The sequence below is a fragment of the Theropithecus gelada genome, chromosome 8 (genome assembly GCF_003255815.1).
Source record: "Theropithecus gelada isolate Dixy chromosome 8, Tgel_1.0, whole genome shotgun sequence".
NCBI lineage: Eukaryota > Metazoa > Chordata > Mammalia > Primates > Cercopithecidae > Theropithecus > Theropithecus gelada.
Genome location: NC_037676.1, coordinates 140,984,032 through 141,004,859, shown reverse-complemented (window position 1 = coordinate 141,004,859; position 20,828 = coordinate 140,984,032). Strand labels below are relative to the sequence as shown.

At 44.6% G+C, this 20,828-nt stretch overlaps 1 protein-coding gene across 1 annotated transcript in view; it reads left to right on the top strand.

Moving 5' to 3' along the window:
- COL22A1 (collagen type XXII alpha 1 chain) overlaps positions 1-20,828 on the top strand; it is a 297,548-nt gene that overhangs the window by 86,149 nt on the left and 190,571 nt on the right. The window contains exons 12-13 of the mRNA XM_025394525.1: positions 18,826-18,879; positions 20,219-20,272. Coding sequence (XP_025250310.1) covers positions 18,826-18,879; positions 20,219-20,272 — 108 coding nt within the window. The remainder of the gene's footprint in view (positions 1-18,825; positions 18,880-20,218; positions 20,273-20,828) is intronic.

Sequence of the window (20,828 nt, the reverse complement as noted above, 5' to 3'; positions counted from 1 at the left end):
TTCTTTATGTCGTTCTTTATTTCACAATGAGCTCCTCCATTAAAAGCATAGGCGCACGTGTAAAATGACTACCTCACAAGAATGAAAAGCAGTTTGGATGTAGCACAACACACAGCATAACTTAAGTGGTACAACCAGGCAGATGTAGTTCATGTCTCCATTCTGCCACTCTCTGGCTCTGCCATCAGTTTTGAGCCTCCATCTCCTGACTTAAAATTCTCCCACCACTTTTCATGACTTCTCTGTGATTTAAAAGCATAGCACCTGGAACCTAGATGCTCAAATTTAGTAGCTACTCTCTTGGTTTAAGTTTTTTTTTTTTTTTAATTAGTTTCATTTAATTTTGGTAAGGACACAATATGAGATCTACCCTCCTAACAAACTTTTAAGTGTGCAGTACAGTACTATTGACCATAGGCTCAGTGTGGTGCAGCAGATCCCTAGAATGCATTTGTTGTGCTTGAGATTTTTTGCCCATTAATTGGCATCTCCCCATTTCCTCTCTCCCAACCCCTGGAAGCTACTATTCTACTCTTTAATTCTAGGAATTCGACTATTTTAGGTACTTCATATGTGGAATTATGTAGTATTTGTCTTCCTGCATCTGGCTTATTTCAGTTAGTATAATGTCCTCCAGATTCATTCATGTTGTTAAAAATGACAGAATTTCCTTCTTTTTAAAGGCTGAATGGTATTCTGTTGGGTATTAAAAATAGAGCTACTGTAAGATCTAGCAATTCAGTATACCATGTTTTCTTTATCCATCCATCCACTGATGGACATCTAAGTTGTTTCCATATGGTGGCTATCATGAATTATGCTGCTGTGGGTATCTCTGTGAGATCCTGATTCCAACTCTTCTGAATAAATAGTCAGAAGCAGAATTGCTAGATCATACAGTAGTTCTATTTTTAATCTTTCTTTTGAGGAGCCACCATACTGTTTTCCACAGTGGTGATACCATCTGCATTCCCATCAACAATGTTCAGCAGCTACTTTCTTTCTCTAATTTTTTTTTTTTTTTTTTTTTGAGACGGAGTCTCACTCTGTCACCAGGCTGGAGTGCAGTGGCACTGTCTTGGCTCACTGCAACGTCCACCTCCTGGGTTCAAGCAATTGTCCTGCCTCAGCCTCCTGAGTAGCTGGGACTACAGACATGTGCCACCATGCTCAGCTAATTTTTGTATTTTTAGTAGAGACGGGGTTTCACCATGTTGACCAGGATGGTCTCAAGCTCTTGACTTCAGGTGATCCACCTGTCTCGGCCTCCCAAAGTGTTGGGATTACAAGCGTGAGTCACCGTGCCCAGCCCAGCAGCTACTTTCATTGTTACTTGCATGCTCGGTTCCAGTGGGCAGAGGTTGAGCACAGGGTATGAAGAAAGTGCCCAGGTGTGCCTCCAAATCAGGATCCAGGGCTGCCGGGGTCTGGAGGTCAGAACACTCGATCTGGGTGGTACCTGCCAGGCAATACCATGCAGCTCTGTGGCCTCCTTCCCATGTTCCTCTGGGACCAGCCTTTCCTCTCAACGAATGTGTCCTTCACATGTGTTCCTGTCACCAGGCAGGGACTGGCAGCCTCCTTCCTCCTTGTGGACTGTGGGGCATCTCTGCCTCATTGGCTCTGGGGTGAACTCACAGTGGGCAGCCTTGGATGCCTGTTCTCCTCACACCTGAAGGCACCTTCTGGTGACAGGAGTCCTACCTGCAGCATCACATTCAAGGGTCTGATGCTGTGAGGGCATAGTTGTGGCCATGGAGACCTCCTCACATCTTCAATGTTGGCAGGAGAGACAGGCAGCTGAATGGACGCTGGCACTTCTGGCTCTGTCCTCAGTTGACATTTTCCTGCAGTTGATATTTTTAGCGAAGTCTGAGTCTAGATTCCACCACATATTAGCTGTGTGATTTGGAGTGAGTCACTTCCCTCTCTGGGACTCTGCTTCCTCCTCTGTACAATGGAGGAGGTGGGATGAGATGATGCATAAAGTCACTTTCAGGCAGCAGCTCTGAGATTAGGGAATCAGCCCACCCCCAGCTTTTGCCCCCTAGGGCTCTTTTCTGTAACTTGAAGTCTCTGCTTCTCCTCCAGAAATGAGGAGACCAGAGTGGGCTGAGGGGATTGATAGCGTCTAGAGTGGGTAGAAGGCTACTCGTGACTCATGCATTGAGACTAGGCTTAACCAACTGGCTTCTTAGCTGACTGTTGTCTCCAAAGTAATTGCCACACAGGTTGGATTGAGTTTGGGGGTATTGGGTAGACCAGAGCTCGATGGGTCCAGGGATGGTAATACTCTTATTCTGGCTGTGTGTTTTTATATATATTTGGAATTGTAATTAACCGCTGCGGCAATGTACATTGGCTTCTGCATGTACCAGGTATCCTGCTAAGGATATTTCATACTTACTGTCCCATCATTAAGACAATATTTCAGGGAAGGCAACGCTGTGCCCATTTCAAGGATGAGGAGAACATGGCACTGAGGTCAAGTGACCTGCACAAGGTCACGCAGTTAGTATATGCCCAGGAAACACAATCACTGATTGTTACTAAAATGAAGGGAAGTTGTAGAGCTGATTGAATCACTGTTCTTTGGCAGCTAAGGAAACTGAGGCTTAGAGAAAGTGAGTGACCTTGGCCCATACACGGAATATAACAGTAACAACAACAGCACACTCTCGTTAGCTGATGTGAGGAGTTGGCAAGTTTATCCATGGGAAGAGATAGCAAGGGACCTGGTAAATGAAGCAACTTCAGAAAGACTGAGCAAGAATGAGGTCTGAGTCTTCTCCAAGCATGAGGATCAGTTCAGGCACGTTCTCCAGGTTAGTCCCATTAGAACGGACTCAGTACTTTCACTTACAAGGACCAGGACAGATGCTATTTTCTCCCTGGGCCCAAGGATGTAAGCATGAGAGCCTTGAAATTCCCATAGCCATGTTGGTACCATGAAAGGAGCCAGTTTAAAGAAGATGAAGGTGATCCTGAGAAGCTTGGCCCTGAAACGGATCAGTTGCTGCGTAGAGAGCAGGCTCACCTGAGGCAGATCTCCAGTGTCTTAGAGCCGCGAGACAATGCATTTCCTGCCAGTGGTCTTAGCTTTCTTTATGAACAGTAGCTATTATTAATATTGCAGGTCAAGTTGGGTTGGGATGTTGATGGAAGTGGCCTTTCAGGCAGGGATTTGCCTAGACAATGACCTGGAGGTGGGACAGTGTTGGGTCCTGAAGAGACCCATCTTTCCTGGAGTGGACAGGATGGACCTGATGGAACCTGGACCACATCTTACAGATAGTCAGGGGCCCTGACACCCACCAGGAATGAAATGGGGGCAAAGTGTCCCACAAAGCCATGCTTGGATCAGCAACTAGGGACTCAGCATTTGGTAGAGGGGGAAACAAGCACCACCAAAAAGTCATTTCTTAAGCTTTTTCACAGAAATCCATATGGCAATAAATAAAACTTCATATGGATTTTCTGCTCAGATTTCACAGTATGGTGCCCCAGAAAAAAAAATCAGCAAGCAAATATAAGAAACTCAGCTAAATTGTATTGGGTTCGTCGACTCAGCAGTAGATAGAACTTTGGGTCACAGAAACATCAGTTCATTGTCTTTTATGGTTTTCTTCCATTTTACTGGCACCATAAACCTGACAGGGGATGAACGTGGTGAAAGGTGAGTCTCTGAACCAGGCAAGTAGTCCAGGTTCTTCCAGCTTCCTGGGATGCAGCCTTCTCAGAGCCTTGGCTCCACATTCTGAAGAGGATGCCATGTGTGCAGGAAATCCACCTGAGAGTTCCGAAGTCACGTCATGGGAGGGTCTTTGTGGGGTGGTTTGCTAAACAAATAAGATGCTAATTACCAAATGGAAGAAAGGTCAAGGTGCCTGGAATTCCTCTGTTCCAGATGTCTTTATTTGGTTTACATACACTGTCCCGTTTGAAACATGCAAGTGCTCATAAGTTTGCATTTGACCTTAAACTGCCACTGGAGTTATGCTGTTCTGTGTTGCTTGGCAGATGGAGTCCAGTGTGCTTGGTGTGCACATCCTACCGGACATGATGGGGCCCGCGGGATCCTTCCCCAGTGTTTGTCTCCTGCTGATTCTGGGTTTATCTTTCTGTGGTCATGCTCAGGATATCTCTGCCTCCCTGTCATTGATTCCTCCTCTTTGCATGCCCAGCATCCCCCTTTGCCTGCTGAAACCTTAGGGGTGTTTCTAATCCAGTCACCATCAAAGTGCCCAGCATCAAGCCAGGCATTTCTATGGGCATTGTCCTATTTGTCCCTCCCGTAGATTGTAGGTGAAAGGCATCGTTATGCCCATTTCATGGAAAAGGGCACTGAGGCTTGGAAAAACATGTGCACACATTCATGGGACTGATTTCATTGTAAAAGGATATAGGACAAAATACTTTATAATGAGCTCTGGCTTGTTTGAAATCATAGCAAGTACTAGCTGAGGACCCAGCATGGTGCTGGGCGGCTAGGCAGGGACAGCAAATGGGGGTGTGAGCTTTGAAGAGTGATTAACTTTTAAGAGTAAATTGGAGAATAGGGATGTAGGGTGTTCTAAAAAAAATCACTCTGGCCACTGTATGGCTGATAGGGCACAGTCATTGGAGAGAAGGTATGTTCCTACTCAGTCCTGCTTCTCATTGGATTGGGGCCCTTTGGGTAACAGTCGGGTCTGCAGTCACAGAGAAGTCAGGTCTTCTCTTATCCCAACACGACAGACACACCTTGTGCTGTCCACACTGTTAAATAATGGGTCCTTCTGATCGGAACCAGGTTCTTTCTTCAGTGTCTTTCAAAGGCAGACTTTACCTGAAGTTATAAGAAGATTGTTTGGAGGTAGAATTGGGCTGCAGAGTGGGAGGAGAAATGAAAAGGGAGCTCCACGACATGTGGGTTTTCTTCCTGGAGCCCCTCTCCCAGAGTGGTGACCAAGAAAGTTCTCCAGAAACCACAAGGCACTTCTACATATCAGGGGAACCATGGTCTGAAAGTGCGTGCTCCCCAAATCCATATGTTGAAATCCTAACCACCAAGGTGATGGTATTGGGAGGTGGGGTTCTTGGGAGGTGATTGGGTCATGAGGGTGGAGCCCTTAGGAATGACTGGATTGGCCCTTATAAAAGAGATCCCGGAGAGCCCATTTGTCCTTGCCACCATGTGAGGTTACAGTGAAAAGACAGCCATCTGTGAACCAAAAAGCAGGCCCTCATCTGACACCAAATCTGATGGCACCTTGATCTTGGACTTTTCCAGCCTCTGGAACAGTGAGAAACAAATTTCTCTAGTTTACAAGCTAACCAGTTTATGGTAGCCCCAAAAGACAAGGGGTTTCTGCCACTGATGAAATATTTGGCATAATGAGGGACGGCACTCACACTTTTGATGTTTTTAAGTTTTCCCTGAGGCGTAAGATGAGCATGTTTTAGCAATAGCAGCCATGCAGAATTTATTGGCCAGCACTGGTGATTTTATGTGGAATGGTATAATGACTTTGAAAAGGAAGTGCCATGTACTGGGAAGAATCATGACATCAGTCTTTTACTGACCTCTTAATGTTCCAGGCTATTCAGTTTTATGAGCTTCAGCCTCTGACAGTCCCTTTAAGAAGGCTGGGCTATGGCCAAGGTCACAGAGCTGGTTAGTATGTAGGGCCAAACCTGTGTCTGTCTGATACAAGACACAAGAGTGGGGATCCCCCACTTTTGACCACAGCATTGGTCAGTGTCAGTTCCCTGCCCCTCCTTCAATGTGATACTGATATCTGGGAATTCTTGACCTTCAAAAATCTTATAGGAATCAGCTTTATATAAAGACTGCATTATAGAACCCCTGAACCAGAAAATATAAATTAGACCTTTGTCTTTATATTTGTGAAACTAGATATAGATATATTTACGCCATTTGCCTCTAGCTTTGGGTCCTTTTCTCTTTGTTCATGGCTGGCTTAATCAGCACCCCCATCTCCTATTCTTAGCCTGTGCATTAATGTGCATTATTCATGGTTATCGAGTTGGATAACTGTGGTTGAGTGCCTTCTATTTTTACAATAATTAAAGGGTTTAAGGGGAAATTAGTTTAGCTGCTTATGTGCCCTCAAATAGCCTTGTAGGTTAGGGGCAAAATGCCCAGAGTTAGAATAAATAGAGGTGCTGCAGGTCCTGTCCATGGTGCTGAAGGACACACTGGGGAAGTTCTGAAGTTCACAGCACTGCAGGGCCTCAGGCAGAGCTGGGATAGGAATCTGCATTTCTCCTCTAGCTCCGTCTGACACTCAGGTGCTTGCCAAGTCTAATGGACCAGTCACAAAACCAAGGGCTTCGTACAAGAGGGTGAGAGCACTTATGGGAAGGGTAAATGCTGGACTCCTGAACTGGGAGGGCAGGGGAAGCTCAGAGTGCAGACCCCGGTCACAGACTGGCTGGATCTAGACCTTGGCTGGGTCACTTAGCAGCTGTGTATCAGTGGGTCAGTTACTTAGCCCTGTAACCCTTGCTTTCCTCATCCATAAATTAACAACTATAATAGTACTTGCCTCGGAGGGTTTCTGCAAGGATTAAATGAGCTAATGAAAATAGATGACTTATGTTTGTAAAAAGTGCTCATAAACGTTAAGCATAATTACCATTACACCAGCATAGTGTTCCACCATTTTTTTATAAACCAAGTGACGTCTTCTGCCTTCTCAGCATTAATGAGGTCTTATTTCCAGAGGCGACCAGCAGCTGCAAAATGTCAGAGTTCTTCAGTCTCCCCCTGAGGAGGACTTCTATAACTCCTAAAACCTCAGGAAACCTAGAGAGTGTTATTAGAAAGCATGTTCTAGGAGGCCAACATAAAGAACCTTCCCTTTCTTCAAATTCACCTAAAATAATTCATAGATCATCTAAGAATCATGATAGTACCTCGTATTTACAAGGACTTGCTATCTGCTAGGATTAATGCATGTGCTATTTAGTTTAACTTTCATGGTAAATATTGCTGTCCTTGTTTTACAGGCTATTCATTATAAAATGAAAATTCACCTGGGACCAAGCACAGGTGACTTTACCTCTTCATGGGGATGAGCCAGGATTTGAGTTCATGTTTTCTGACTTCACAGCCTGCATTTGTCTGTGCTGACAAATCGTTCTCAAACTTGAGACAACATCCAAATCACTGGGAGGACTTTTTAAGCTAACAGGCTGGACCCCACTCTCAGAATGTCTGATTTAGTATGTCTGGGGTGGGGCCCGAGAAGTTGCCTTTCTAACACAATCCCAGGTGGGGTTGATGCAGCTGGCCCATGACTATGCTTTCAGAACCACTGCCCAGCATATTCCTAAGACCCCACTAAAGTGCATACCAAATGGATGAAGAATGTTAGTAACAGCTCCTCTAGCAATGCAATGGTCTTTTTGTTAACATTTAGAAATAGGGCCTGATATTTAATTAGCCAAAAGAGCAGCAGAAATATTTGTTCTCTCTTTTCTCTGTGTCTTACTTGATGAGGTAACAGGATGATCCCTGGGGCTCTGGATGCTGACAACTAGGTGTGGGGAGATGGATAATTTCCTGCTAGATGGTTGCCCCCCACCCCCATATGCCTCCAAATGAGATCATGAAGGAAGTGAGTTTGTATGCAGTGGAGGGAGAGGCAGGGGTGGAAGAGAGGTCAGAGTCTGGACTTGGAGCCAAGCCCTGATTTTGAGTCACAACGGCCATTGTGAACAGAGGGAAGCCCCTCTTCTCTGAGCCTTGGTTGTCTTCTGCAGTGGCTCTTATCCATTGTCATTCTCTTATACCCTGAGTGTTGATTTTCTTTTTATAGGTGGAAAATAGAGGCTTGGGTAGTTTACCCAAAATAATAGTATCTGATGCTTGTTTTGAATTTCCCTGTATATGAAGCATTTCCCAAGTATTTTCTCAAGGCCTCTTACCAGCCATGTTGAGCCAGAGGTACTCCTCCTCCTTGTGCCATCTCCCTTCCAGGTGAAGGAGCTGAGACACAGGAGGGGAATGAGTCTGTTCTGCTCTGCTAATATGAGACAGAGGCTGCATGCAGATCAGACCCTCTCCTCCCAGCCTAGGCTTTTTTCCTTCTCTTTCTCTCTCTTCTTTGCTTCCTTCCTGCCCTTTCCTTTCTTTTCCTTTTTTTCTTCTGTGCTTTATTGTGGATCCTTAGCTTTACATATTCTTTTAAAGATCATTCTATGCCTGACCTTACCAATTTAGGGGCAACCTCCAGTCTTTTCTCACTCCTCTCCCTGACCCATCCCATGCACTTGGATGAGTGTTCTTAGTTATCAAGAGATACAATGAAAGAGCTCACATTTCAATAATACTTCATAGTCTGTAAATTATCTCTACATTTAATTCTCATCTGAAAGCGTGTAAACCTCTACTTTAGAAATGATGAGAGGCTCACAGAAGTTAAATGACTTTCCTGGTGGAAGATGAATAGGCAGCTCAGAGCTATAACTTTCTCTTTTCTTTCTTTTATTTTTTAATTTTTTATTTTATTTTATTTTGTTGAGATGGTGTCTAGCTCTGTCACTCAGGCTGGAGTACAGTGGTGTGATCTTGGTTCACTGCAACCTCCACCTCCTGGGTTCAAGTGATTCTCCTGCCTCAGCCTCCCAAGTAGCTGGGATTACAGGCGCCCACCACCACATCCAGCTAATTTTTGAATTTTTAGTAGACATGGGGTTTCACTGTGTTGGCCAGGCTGGTCTTGAGCTCCTGACCTCATGATCCACCCGCCACGGCCTCACAAAGTGCTGGGATTACAAGCCTGAGCCACTGTACCCAGCCTAACTTTCTCTTTTCAAAGCTGCTGTGGGCAGCTGATGGTGAGTCCAGCTGGGGGATTTTGGAAGGTCTATCACAAGGGTATGATAAGGGCGTTTTGTAATGTTAAGAATCAGTGGTTTCAAAGCATATCTTTATTTCTGCCTTCATTTCGTTATGTACCCAGTAGTCATTCAGGAGCAGGTTGTTCAGTTTCCATGTAGTTGAGCGGTTTTGATTGAGTTTCTCAGTCCTGAGCTCTAGTTTGATTGCACTGTGGTCTGAGAGACAGTTTGTTATAATTTCTGTTCTTTTACATTTGCTGATGAGTGCTTTACTTCCAACTATGTGGTCAGTTTTGGAATAAGTGCGATGTGGTGCTGAGAAGAATGTATAATCTGTTGATTTGGGGTGGAGAGTTCTGTAGATGTCTATTAGGTCCACTTGGTGCAGAGTTGAGTTCAATTCCTGGATATCCTTGTTAACATTCTGTCTCGTTGATCTGTCCAATGTTGACAGTGGGGTGTTAAAGTCTCCCATTATTATTGTGTGGGAGTCTAAGTCTCTTTGTAAGTCTCTCAGGACTTGCTTTATGAATCTGGGTGCTCCTGTATTGGGTGCATATGTATTTAGTATAGTTAGCTCTTCCTGTTGAATTGATCCCTTTACCATTATGTAATGGCCTTCTTTGTCTCTTTTGATCTTTGATGGTTTAAAGTCTATTTTATCAGAGAAGAGGATTGCAACCCCTGCTTTTTTTTGTTTTCCATTTGCTTGGTAGATCTTCCTCCATCCCTTTATTTTGAGCCTATGTGTGTCTCTGCATGTGAGATGGGTCTCCTGAATACAGCAAACTGATGGGTCTTGACTCTTTATCCAATTTGCCAATCTGTTTCTTTTAATTGGACCATTTCATCCATTTGCATTTAAGGTTAATATTGTTATGTGTGAACTTGATCCTGTCATTATGATATTAGCTGGTTATTTTGCTCGTTAGTGGATGCAGTTTCTTCCTAGCATCGATGGACTTTACATTTTGGCATGTTTTTGCAATGGCTGGTACTGGTTGTTCCTTTCCATGTTTAGCGCTTCCTTCAGGATCTCTTGTAGGGGCAGGCCTAGTGGTGACAAAATCTCTAAGCATTTGCTTGTCTGTAAAGGATTTTATTTCTCCTTCACGTATGAAACTTAGTTTGGCTGGATATGAAATTCTGGGTTGAAAATTCTTTTCTTTAAGAATGTTGAATATTGGCCCTCACTCTCTTCTGGCTTGTAGAGTTTCTACTGAGAGATCTGCTGTTAGTCTGATGGGCTTCCCTTTGTGGATAACACGACCTTTCTCTCTGGCTGCCCTTAACATTTTTTCCTTCATTCCTAACATCAGAGTTAAAAGAGCTAGAGAAGCAAGAGCAAACACATTCAAAAGCTAGCAGAAGGCAAGAAATAACTAAGATCAGAGCAGAACTGAAGGAGATAGAGACACAAAAAACCCTCCAAAAAATCAATGAATCCAGGAGCTGGTTTTTTGAAAAGATCAACAAATGATAGACTGCCAGCAAGACTAATAAAGAAGAAAAGAGAGAAGAATCAAATAGATGCAATAAAAATGATAAAGGGGATATCACCACTGTCCCCACAGAAATACAAACTACCATGAGAGAATACTATAAACACCTCTATGCAAATAAACTAGAAAACCTAGAAGAAATGGATAAATTCCTGGACACGTACAACCTCCCAAGACTAAACCAGGAAGAAGTTGAATCCCTGAATAGACCAAGAGCAGGGTCTGAAATTGAGGCAATAATTAATATCCTACCAACCAAAAAAAGTCCAGGGCCAGACGGATTCACAGCCAAATTCTACCAGAGGTACAAGGAGAAGCTGGTACCATTCCTTCTGAAACTATTCCAATGAATAGAAAAAGAGGGAATCCTCCCTAACTCATTTTATGAGGCCCAACATCATCCTGATACCAAAGCCTGGCAGAGACACAACAAAAAAAGAGAATTTTAGACCAATATCACTGATGAACGTCGATGCAAAAATCCTCAATAAAATACTGGCAAACTGAATCCAGCAGCACATCAAAAAGCTTATCCACCATGATCAAGTGTGCTTCATCCCTGGTATGCAAGGCTGGTTCAACATATGCAAATCAATAAACGTAATCCAGCATATAAACAGAACCAAAGACAAAAACTATGTGATAATCTCAATAGATGCAGAAAAGGCCTTTGACAAAATTCAACAGCCCTTCATGCTAAAAACGCTCAATAAATTCAGCATTGATGGAACGTATCTCAAAATAATAAGAGCTATTTATGACAAACCCACAGCCAATATCATACTGAATGGGCAAAAACTGGAAGCATTCCCTTTGAAAACTGGCACAAGACAGGGATGCCCTCTCTCACCACTCCTATTCAACATAGTGTTGGAAGTTCTGGCTAGGGCAATCAGGCAAGAGAAAGAAATCAAGGGTATTCAGTTAGGAAAAGAAGAAGTCAAATTGTCCCTGTTTGCAGGTGACATGATTGTATATTTAGAAAACCCCATTGTCTCAGCCCAAAATCTCCTTAAGCTGATAAGCAACTTCAGCAAAGTCTCAGGATACAAAATCAATGTGCAAAAATCACAAGCATTCTTATACACCAGTAATAGACAAACAGAGAGCCAAATCATGAATGAACTCCCATTCACAATAACTTCAAAGAGAATAAAATACCTAGAAATCCAACTTACCAGGGATGTAAAGAACCTCTTCAAGGAGAACTATAAACCACTGCTCAGTGAAATAAAAGAGGACACAAACAAATGGAAGAACATATCATGCTCATGGATAGGAAGAATCAATATCGTGAAAATGGCCATACTGCCCAAGGTAATTTATAGATTCAATGCCCCATTAAGCTACCAATGACTTTCTTCACCACATTGGAAAAAACTGCTTTAAAGTTTATATGGAACCAAAAAAGACCCCACATTGCCAAGACAATCCTAAGCCAAAAGAACAAAGCTGGAGACATCACGGTACCTGACTTCAAGCTATACTACAAGGCTACAGTAACCAAAACAGCATGGTACTGGTACCAAAACAGAGATATAGACCAATGGAACAGAACAGAGTCCTCAGAAATAATACCACACATCTACAGCCATCTGATCTTTGACAAACCTGACAAAAACAAGAAATGGGGAAAGGATTCCCTATTTAATAAATGGTGCTGGGAAAATTGGCTAGCCATAAGTAGAAAGCTGAAACTGGATCCTTTCCTTACTCCTTATATGAAAATTAATTCAAGATGGATTAAAGACTTAAATGTTAGGTCTAAAACCATAAAAACCCTAGAAGAAAACCTAGGTGATACCATTCAGGACATAGGCATGGGCAAGGACTTCACGTCTACAACACCAAAAGCAACGGCAACAAAAGACAAAATAGACAAATGGGATCTAATTAAACTACAGAGCTTCTGCACAGCAAAAGAAGCTACCATCAGAGTGAATAGGCAACCTACAGAATGGGAGAAAATTTTTGCAATCTACTCATCTGACAAAGAGCTAATATCCAGAACCTACAAAGAACTCAAACAAATTTACAAGAAAAAAGCAAACAACCCCATCAAAAAGTGGGCAAAGGATCTGAACAGACACTTCTCAAAAGAAGACAGTCATACAGCCAACAGACACATGAAAAAATGCTCATCATCACTCGCCATCAGAGAAATGCAAATCAAAACCACAATGAGATACCATCTCACACCAGTTAGAATGGCAATCGTTAAAAAATCAGGAAACAGCAGGTGCTGGAGAGGATGTGAAGAAATAGGAATGCTTTTACACTGTTGGTGGGACTGTAAACTAGTTCAACCATTGTGGAAAACAGTGTGGTGATTCCTCAAGGATCTAGAACTAGAAATACCATTTGACCCCGCCATCCCATTACTGGGTATATACCCAAAGGATTATAAATCATGCTGCTTGCTATAAAGACACATGCACACGTATGTTTATTGCAGCACTATTCACAATGGAAAAGACTTGGAATCAACCCAAATGTCCATCAGTGACAGACTGGATTAAGAAAATATGGCACATATACACCATGGAATACTATGCAGCCATGAAAAAGGATGAATTTGTGTCCTTTGTAGGGACATGGATGCAGCTGGAAACGATCATTCTCAGCAAACTATCGCAAGAACAGAAAACCAAACACTACATGTTCTCACTCATAGGTGGGAATTGAACAATGAGATCATTTGGACACAGGAAGGGGAACATCACACACTGGGGCCTATTGTGGGGAGAGGACAGGGGGAAGGGATAGCATTAGGGGATATACCTAATGTAAATGATGAGTTAATGGGTACAGCACCCCAACATGGCACATGTATACATATGTAACAAACCTGCACGTTGTGCACATGTACCCTAGAACTTAAAGTATAATAATAAAAAAAATTAAAAAAAAAAGAATCAATGATACTAATATTAATACTAATGAAATATTTGGGTTAGGTTGAGTTTCTCTTGGAGCAAAGTTTTCATAGGGCAGAAATCATTCTAGTAAAGTGCTTGGATCTCAGGATGACTTGAGGGTGGACATTTCTTAAAATCTATGTATTTGCAGTGCTGACTTGGTTATCTTAAGCATGTAAAAAAAGATTCAAAAAGAGATGTTACCGTCTCTGACTCAGAACATATTCCCTTCTACAGAGACCTCTAGTTCGGTTCTTAGAATATACAGTAAAGGTGGCCACATCCCTGAACAAAGCAGAAGGGACTTTCTTCTACTACCTTAGCCATCTAAAACCAACACGCCTAGTTTTCTGTGTCCTTGGGAAGCACCAATTCTGAAGCTAGGTTGACCATCCCTATTTACAGATGAAGACTGAGACTCAGAGCATTTCGCCAATTTGGCCAAAGTCATCAGTACTTAGTGATGGGGAGGCAGGGAGGGTGGGGGGTGGACAGTGTGAAGCTGTGGCTCACTGGCTCTAAGGACCATTACCTCTCTACCATACCTGCTGTTCACTTTGTCTCTAGGGCTTACACAAGACTGATTTTGAAGTAGGAGAGTCTTACATTCCCTTACAAGCCCTCAGGGCTCTTGACAGAATTGAAGCACATGGGGCAGTGTGGACACTATGTCAAGCCAGACCCTGGAAGTGCAGAGGTGATTAAGTCCTGCTCTGCATCTCACAGAGCTCCCACCTTGTGGATGAGAAAAATCCACACAGATATCTACTGGGCATCTATCTAATTGAAAGAACCAACAAGGCTAGAAAACTGGCAACTGGGAGGAGAGGCCAAGGTGTCCTGCTTCCCCCTACTTTATTCCTGAGGCAGGAGTCCATCCCATCAAGACGTCCCTCCCTCTGCATTCAGCTGCAGCGTTTCCCAACGCACCAGAGCCAGAAGACAGACCGGTCATTCGAGGACCTGCCATCGTAAATGGGTAACCGACACCTCAGGCGAGTCACCCCCAGAGGCCTGATTCTGGAAGGATGCACTATCTAGCGCATGCCCTCAGAGGAAGTCCTCATCCTTTTGTGATGCTCCCTGCTATTGGAAAATCTATAATTGATTCCTAGGGTTGTAGGGACATGGCTTATGGACTGGTGACCCTGCCATCAGGAAATGGACACACCATTTGTCCAGGTTAGTGCAGGAGGCAGGTAGAGGTCAGAGCATGGATCTTGGAGACACAGGCTGTGTGGGGAGCTGAGCCCACTCTATTGCTCACCACCATCTCCTGGCTCCACACAGAGCTTCTCCACCTGTGAGGCAGTCAAATGAGTCTTCCTTCCAGTATTCCCAGGGGAGCAGGGCTCGTGGAGGCTGAAGAGGAAGGTCAGGATCCCTGGAGAGGGAGAGCTGGATGCTCAAGTGTGAACTACCCCAACCTGCCTCACTCTACCATGTAGACTCCCCAGTAGTCATGAGAAAGTCATGCACCTGCCCTGTGCCCCAGTGTGCCTGAATGTAGGGTGAGGATAGCAACACTTAGCTTACAGGGCTGCCAAGCAACCAGGGAACTGATGTGAGTTCGGACACCACTAAGTGTTGTGAAGACGTTCGGAAGCACACTCTAGGGCCCGGAGTCTGGCTCTTCCACAAGCACTGTAACTTTGGACAGATTAAATCTAATCTAATCAGCTGTAATCAACGGATTAGATTAGAGCTAATCAGCTGTCCGTGCTTTTGTTTCATAAACACTGAAATGGAGATGATGATTCTGTCTCTTTCCTAGAACTGTTGTGGGGAGGTGTTGAATGCAGTGATGGATGTAAAGTGCTCAGTGCCTGGCGCCTTGTAGAACTAGATAAACTATCCTCAGCAACATCTGTACTATCACATTAATACACTATGATTAATATTACTTTACTCTGACTGTTGTTTCTGCTATTATTAAACATGCATGTGTGTTTAATCGGGGAGAAATCACCTCCTCCTGTACTGGTTACCTCTTTCAATCTCAGAATTTAAAATTTAAATTCCAGAACAGCCAAATGGGGAAGTAGAGGGGGAGGTGGCTCCTCATTTTTCCGATGTGTAACTGGAGGCTGAGAAAGCAGCTGCCATGACAGCATCCCCCAAGGAAGATGCTTGTGATAGTTTAACCCACAAAAGCAACCCACTGGCCCCTCTTTTCCCGGAAACAACTGACGACAGAAATCCCTTATCCTTCCAATTGAACAATCCTTTCTTTTATGAAATATTCCCAAACCATGCACCTGCCCCTTTCTATCCAGCCAAGGATGGACAGGCATACTGGAATTAGAATGTCTCCCGCCTTCCAGAAATCACCCCTAAATACAACACTCACCAATCTGAGACTGTCTCAGTATTTCCTCTTTTAACCCTAGAAATAAGGTTGATTCTCTAACTAACATCTTCAAACCCTCTGCTGAAATGAAAGCAATGGCAGCCTGCTCTCCATCACAAGTTTAAGAATAAACAGCCCTTGTTCATTTTGTCTTGGACCCAGTTTTACCGAGATGAGGCTCCGAGAAGCAGCAGCCCCTCTCCCTGCATGGGCTCTGGGCTCTGAGCCACGGCAGGTCCTTCCATGCCTTTGAAAAGGGTCTGGTGGGCCAGGGCCTTGTGGAGAATCATCAACAAGGGCATGAGTAAGCCTTCAAGAAAACCCACTGTAAAGGAACTTGCTTCACTTGGTTTAACTCTGCATTTTTTTCACAAAGTTGTTTGATCAAAGAATCCCCCAACCTTCCTGCTACCATAAAGCCTGGTGACTGCAAATCAAATTGTTCTCATCTAGAGGAGGCTTTGGGAATGATCTATGAAGCTCCTGGGAGGACTTTAATACTTATAACAGCTTTTCACAGTGGCCATGTCTGATGGTTAATACTGAGTGTCAACTTGACTGGATTGAAGGATGCAAAGTATTGTTCCTGGGTGTGTCTGTGAGGATGTTGCAAAAGGAGATTCACATTTGAGTCAGTGGACTGGGAAAGACAGACCCACCCTTATTCTAGGTGGTCACTGTCTAATCAGCTGCCAGCACAACTAGAATATAAGCAGGCAGAAAAATGTGGAAGGAGAGACTGGCCCAGCCTCCTAGCCTCCATCTTTCTCCCATGCTGGGTGCTCCCTGCCCTGGAACATTGAACTCCAGGTTCCTCAGTTTTGGAACCTGGACTGGCTGTCCTTGCTCCTCAGCCTGCAGATGGCCTATTGTGGGACCTCGTGATCTTGTTATTGTTAGTTAATAAACTCCCCTTTGGAAAAAAAAAAAATATATATATATATATATATACACACACACACACACACACACACATATATATATTCCATTAGTTCTGTCCCTCTGCAGAACCCTAATACACCATGATTGTCCCTATTTTATAGAAAATAAAACGAAACTGAGATTCAGAGAGTAAGGAATTTGCCCCAAAGTACCCACCCTCCTCTAAGCGAGGGTCGGACGAGTGGTGTTCAGCCTGCCCTGTCCATGAATGGCTGCTCGTTAGGCCTCCTTGCTGGAGACATCCCCTCTGCCAGGCCCGACCCACATGAAGGTACTACCCCTCAGGGCCCAGGATTAGACCCTCCTGGTCCCGAGCCTGAGAACCACGAGCAACTTACAAGCAAATCAGTGTTGTGTCTGTGCATAGTCCCTTTGTCTCCACTGTTGAATTGTCAGATAAGGGCAGCAGAGCAAATCCGTGTGGCTGTCCCCAGAGGCTTATGGTGCCCACAGCAGCTGGTGAAGGTGTTCTTTCCCAGGCCACAGGTGCGCTGGTGTGGTGCTTCCATTTGATCCTTCTGTCATCATGGGACTGGGTCACTGGGAGAACAGACAGTACCAGGAAACTCAATTCTGTCCCCACAGCAGAGTGTGTGCACTTTCATTTACCAAACCTTGCCTCCCCTTGCAGCCATCCTGCTGCTGGTAACAGTATCCACACTTCACACCTGAGGTCAGTGGGACCCTGAGCCTTCCAGGGTGTGTTTAAGGTCTCACAGCCAGGGCCGGGCACGGTGGCTCACCCCTGTAATTCCAGCACTTTGGGAGGCCAAGTAGGTGGATTGCCTGAGCTCAGGAGTACGAGGCCTGCCTGGGAAACATTGTGAAACCCTGTCTGTACAAAAAAATACAAAAATTAACCAGATGTGATGTGTGCATCTAGTCCCAGCTACACAGGAGGCTGAGGTGGGAGGATCGCTTGAGCCCAGGAGGACAAGGCTGCATGAGCCATGTTCATGTCACTGTACTCCAGTTTGAGTGAAAGAACAAGACCATGTCTCAAAAAAAAAAAAAAAAAAAAAGGTCTCATAGCCAGGAAGGTCTAGAGTTGAGATGGATTCATGTCTGTCTCATGCCATGACCAGAGACATCTGTCATGTCAGTCTTTCTTTTCAATATCACACTGACTTATATTAGAAAGAATGTTGAGGCCGTGGAAGGCATTTCATAGAAATCTTAAAAGCATGTGTGTGCATGCATGTTTGTAGATAAAATCTAGAAATATCTGATATGCTTTGAGAAAATAATACATATCTCAGGATTATAATGAGGATTAAATCAGATGACATATGTAGAAATATACTTTGGCATATAGTGTTTTCTACACTTTACATAGAGATTCATCTGTTCATTCATCCATTGAATACCCAGCACCCTCACTGTATAGATGGAAACAGCCCAGAGAGAGGCGCAGCCTTTCTCAGTGCCACAGAGACACCGATGGAGAGCCAGGAGCTGGGTGGGAGGTCTCAGGCAGGATGCTTTGATTGGCACCAAGTGATGTTGGAGCTGATCGGGAGCTTAGAGGTGCTTGAGTTACCTGTTTCTAGATTCCCTCCCCAAGCCTTCTCTGGGAAGTGTGTGGAGTAGAAAGTGGGGTGAGGAGCTGGTCCAGCCCCGGACTTCCCACGGCTGCTCCATGTTTATTCATGTCATGTGTGTCTGCGTAAGATTCCTTAGAAAGAAGTTTGTCCCAGCTAAAATTACAAGTCGAATACCTTTTCTAGCCCAGTGGTTCCCAACCAGGAGGCATTTGGCAATATCTGAAGACATTTTTGGTTGTCACCCCTGGAGGGTGCTGCTGGCATTTAGGGTGGCAGCCAAGCATCCTACAGTGCACTGCTCAGCCCCATTGCAAATGCTTATCCAGTTGGATGTCTATGATGCCAAGGTTGAGAGCCCCGCTGCAGCCCAATCCTCTACTTTACACATATCACACCAAGCCCAGAGCGAGGAAGGGCCGCACCTCCAGCTAGTGAAGGACTGTGGACCAGAGCTGCTTACTCCCACATCAGGTGCAGACAGATCTCCTGGGTATGTGGCTACAACATGGACCCTGATGTAGATCTGAGGTGAAACCTGGGAATCTGCATTTTATACTCTCCCAAGTGATGCCCATGCTGCAGGCTTGTGGATTAGTTTTTGAGTAGCAGTCTTGGCCACAATTTCCTTCCCTTCCTGGCACGTTCTCCACTGCACTAGCATTCTGAGAGCCTGTCTCAGTTATTCTTTACTAATTGCTATTCTCTTTTTTTGGCTCTAGGGTTCCCTGGGCCTGCCCGGCCCCCCCGGGAGAGACGGCAGCAAAGGCATGAGAGTAAGTTCTGTTCCGTCTGCCCTGGCTCACAAGGCAGTACTGGGCTGGTGACCTCCTGGTCAGAACCCCGTGTCCTCAAGTGGGGTGGCATTGCCAGGGCCAGGCTTGAGCAGGGACTTATTCGTATCAGGATCCTCGCAGATCCCAGGGGCTCAGCCTAATAGCTGTGATAAGACCAGCAGCAGCTTTGCCCCCGGGTATCGCCTGCCTGTCCTTGGAAATGATTTTTCATTTAGTTAACAAGTAGTTCTGCAAGGCAGCATTGTTTTACCCTATGCCTAGACTTGGAACTAGCCCCAGCGAGGCAATGGATTTGCTTAAGACCCCAGTTTGTAGCTAGAGGAGTCAGAGTGAGACCCAAGCAGCACCCTACACCCTATATGGAAAGCCAGCTTTCCTTGATCATTACCCCCAACCCCACCTCTTCATCTCACCTGCCTCTGAGCTGCAACATCCTCCAGCAACCCAAGCTCAAAGTGATCTCAGCTCCGGTGGGTAAGTCTCCTCTCCACCAAGAATCCAAGTGGACATTAGTTCTGTATTCTTCACCTCTCTGATCCCTTCGCCATGTCCAGCCACATAAAATCAGGTCTCAGAGAGGGAACCTGTCTTGTGAGCAGTGCTGAGGTCTACAGCGGGCAGCCCTTTGGGACAGGTGGTCTAAGATCCTGGAGACAAGGGAGAAAGGAGAGTTCCATGGACCCTAGGCTCTCTTCTCACTCCACTCTAGGTGGCCAACATCCTTTCCATGAAGACAACCATCAGGGTGGCGCCAGTTTTTACACTTTTCCCCTGCTCTCTCCAAAGTTAAAGTGAGTGGGAGTGGAGATAATACTGTGTGGCTGGGCATGGTGGCTCACACCTGTAATTCCAACTCTGTGGGAGGCCGAGGCAGGAGGATCGCTTGAGTTAGGAGTTCAAGACCAAAGTAGGCAACAAAGCAAGAGTCTATGTCTACAAAAAATAAAGCAACCTGGTGCAGTGGTGCATGCCTGTATTCCAGGCTACTTGGGAAGCTGAGGCAGGAGGATCACTTGAACTAAATATTTTGAGGTTATAATGAGTGAGCTATGATTGTGCCACTGCACTCCAGTCTGGGAGACAGAATCAGATCCTGTTTCTAAAGAAAAAAAAAATACTGTGTGCAGCAAAGGTCAGCTTCTTTGCTTATAGAAATGGCATCTGAGGGGAGCCCAGGCCCTGCTCACTGATGGCTACCTTGTTTCTGTGATGAGTTCTGAGCTGCAGGAAGCCGAGGTCCTGGGAGGCTGTGGGCTGCACTGGTGTACCTAGGCCTGTGTCCCACTGCCTATGACTTTGTGCTGTTTTGTTTGTTCAGGGGGAGCCAGGAGAACTGGGAGAGCCGGGGCTTCCGGGTGAGGTCGGCATGCGGGTAAGTGTTGCTGTGTGCTGGGCCCTTCTGTTGTTCCCAGGGGACAAGGCCCAGTGCAAAGCCAATTGCTTTAGGTGCAGAAGAGATGCTCAGATAGGCTCCCTGCCTCCTCTTCTCATATAACTGCATGCACATTTGTGTGTGTATATCCACACATAAATGATTTTTCCTAAATTTTTACAAAAATGTATTTATATCATACTTGGTCATTTATCTTTGTTATTTAACAAGAGATGAGAGACATATTTCTATGTAAATACAGATAGGCCCCACACATTCTCATAATTAAGACATAGAATTGGATGTATTGGATGTATCCAATCATACATGGATATATTGTAATATATAACATCCATATGGATGTATTGTAATATATAACATTCCCCTATTTATGGTCCTAAGGACTATATTAATGTCATTTGTTTTCCACTAAAATTAATGAAGCACTGAATATGCATGCATGTGTACATTTGTGTGTTTCTCCTTATCTACTATATTTTTATTACAGTAGCATAGATTAAAAATTGGGATACCCTTGGCCGAATGAATGTATGTT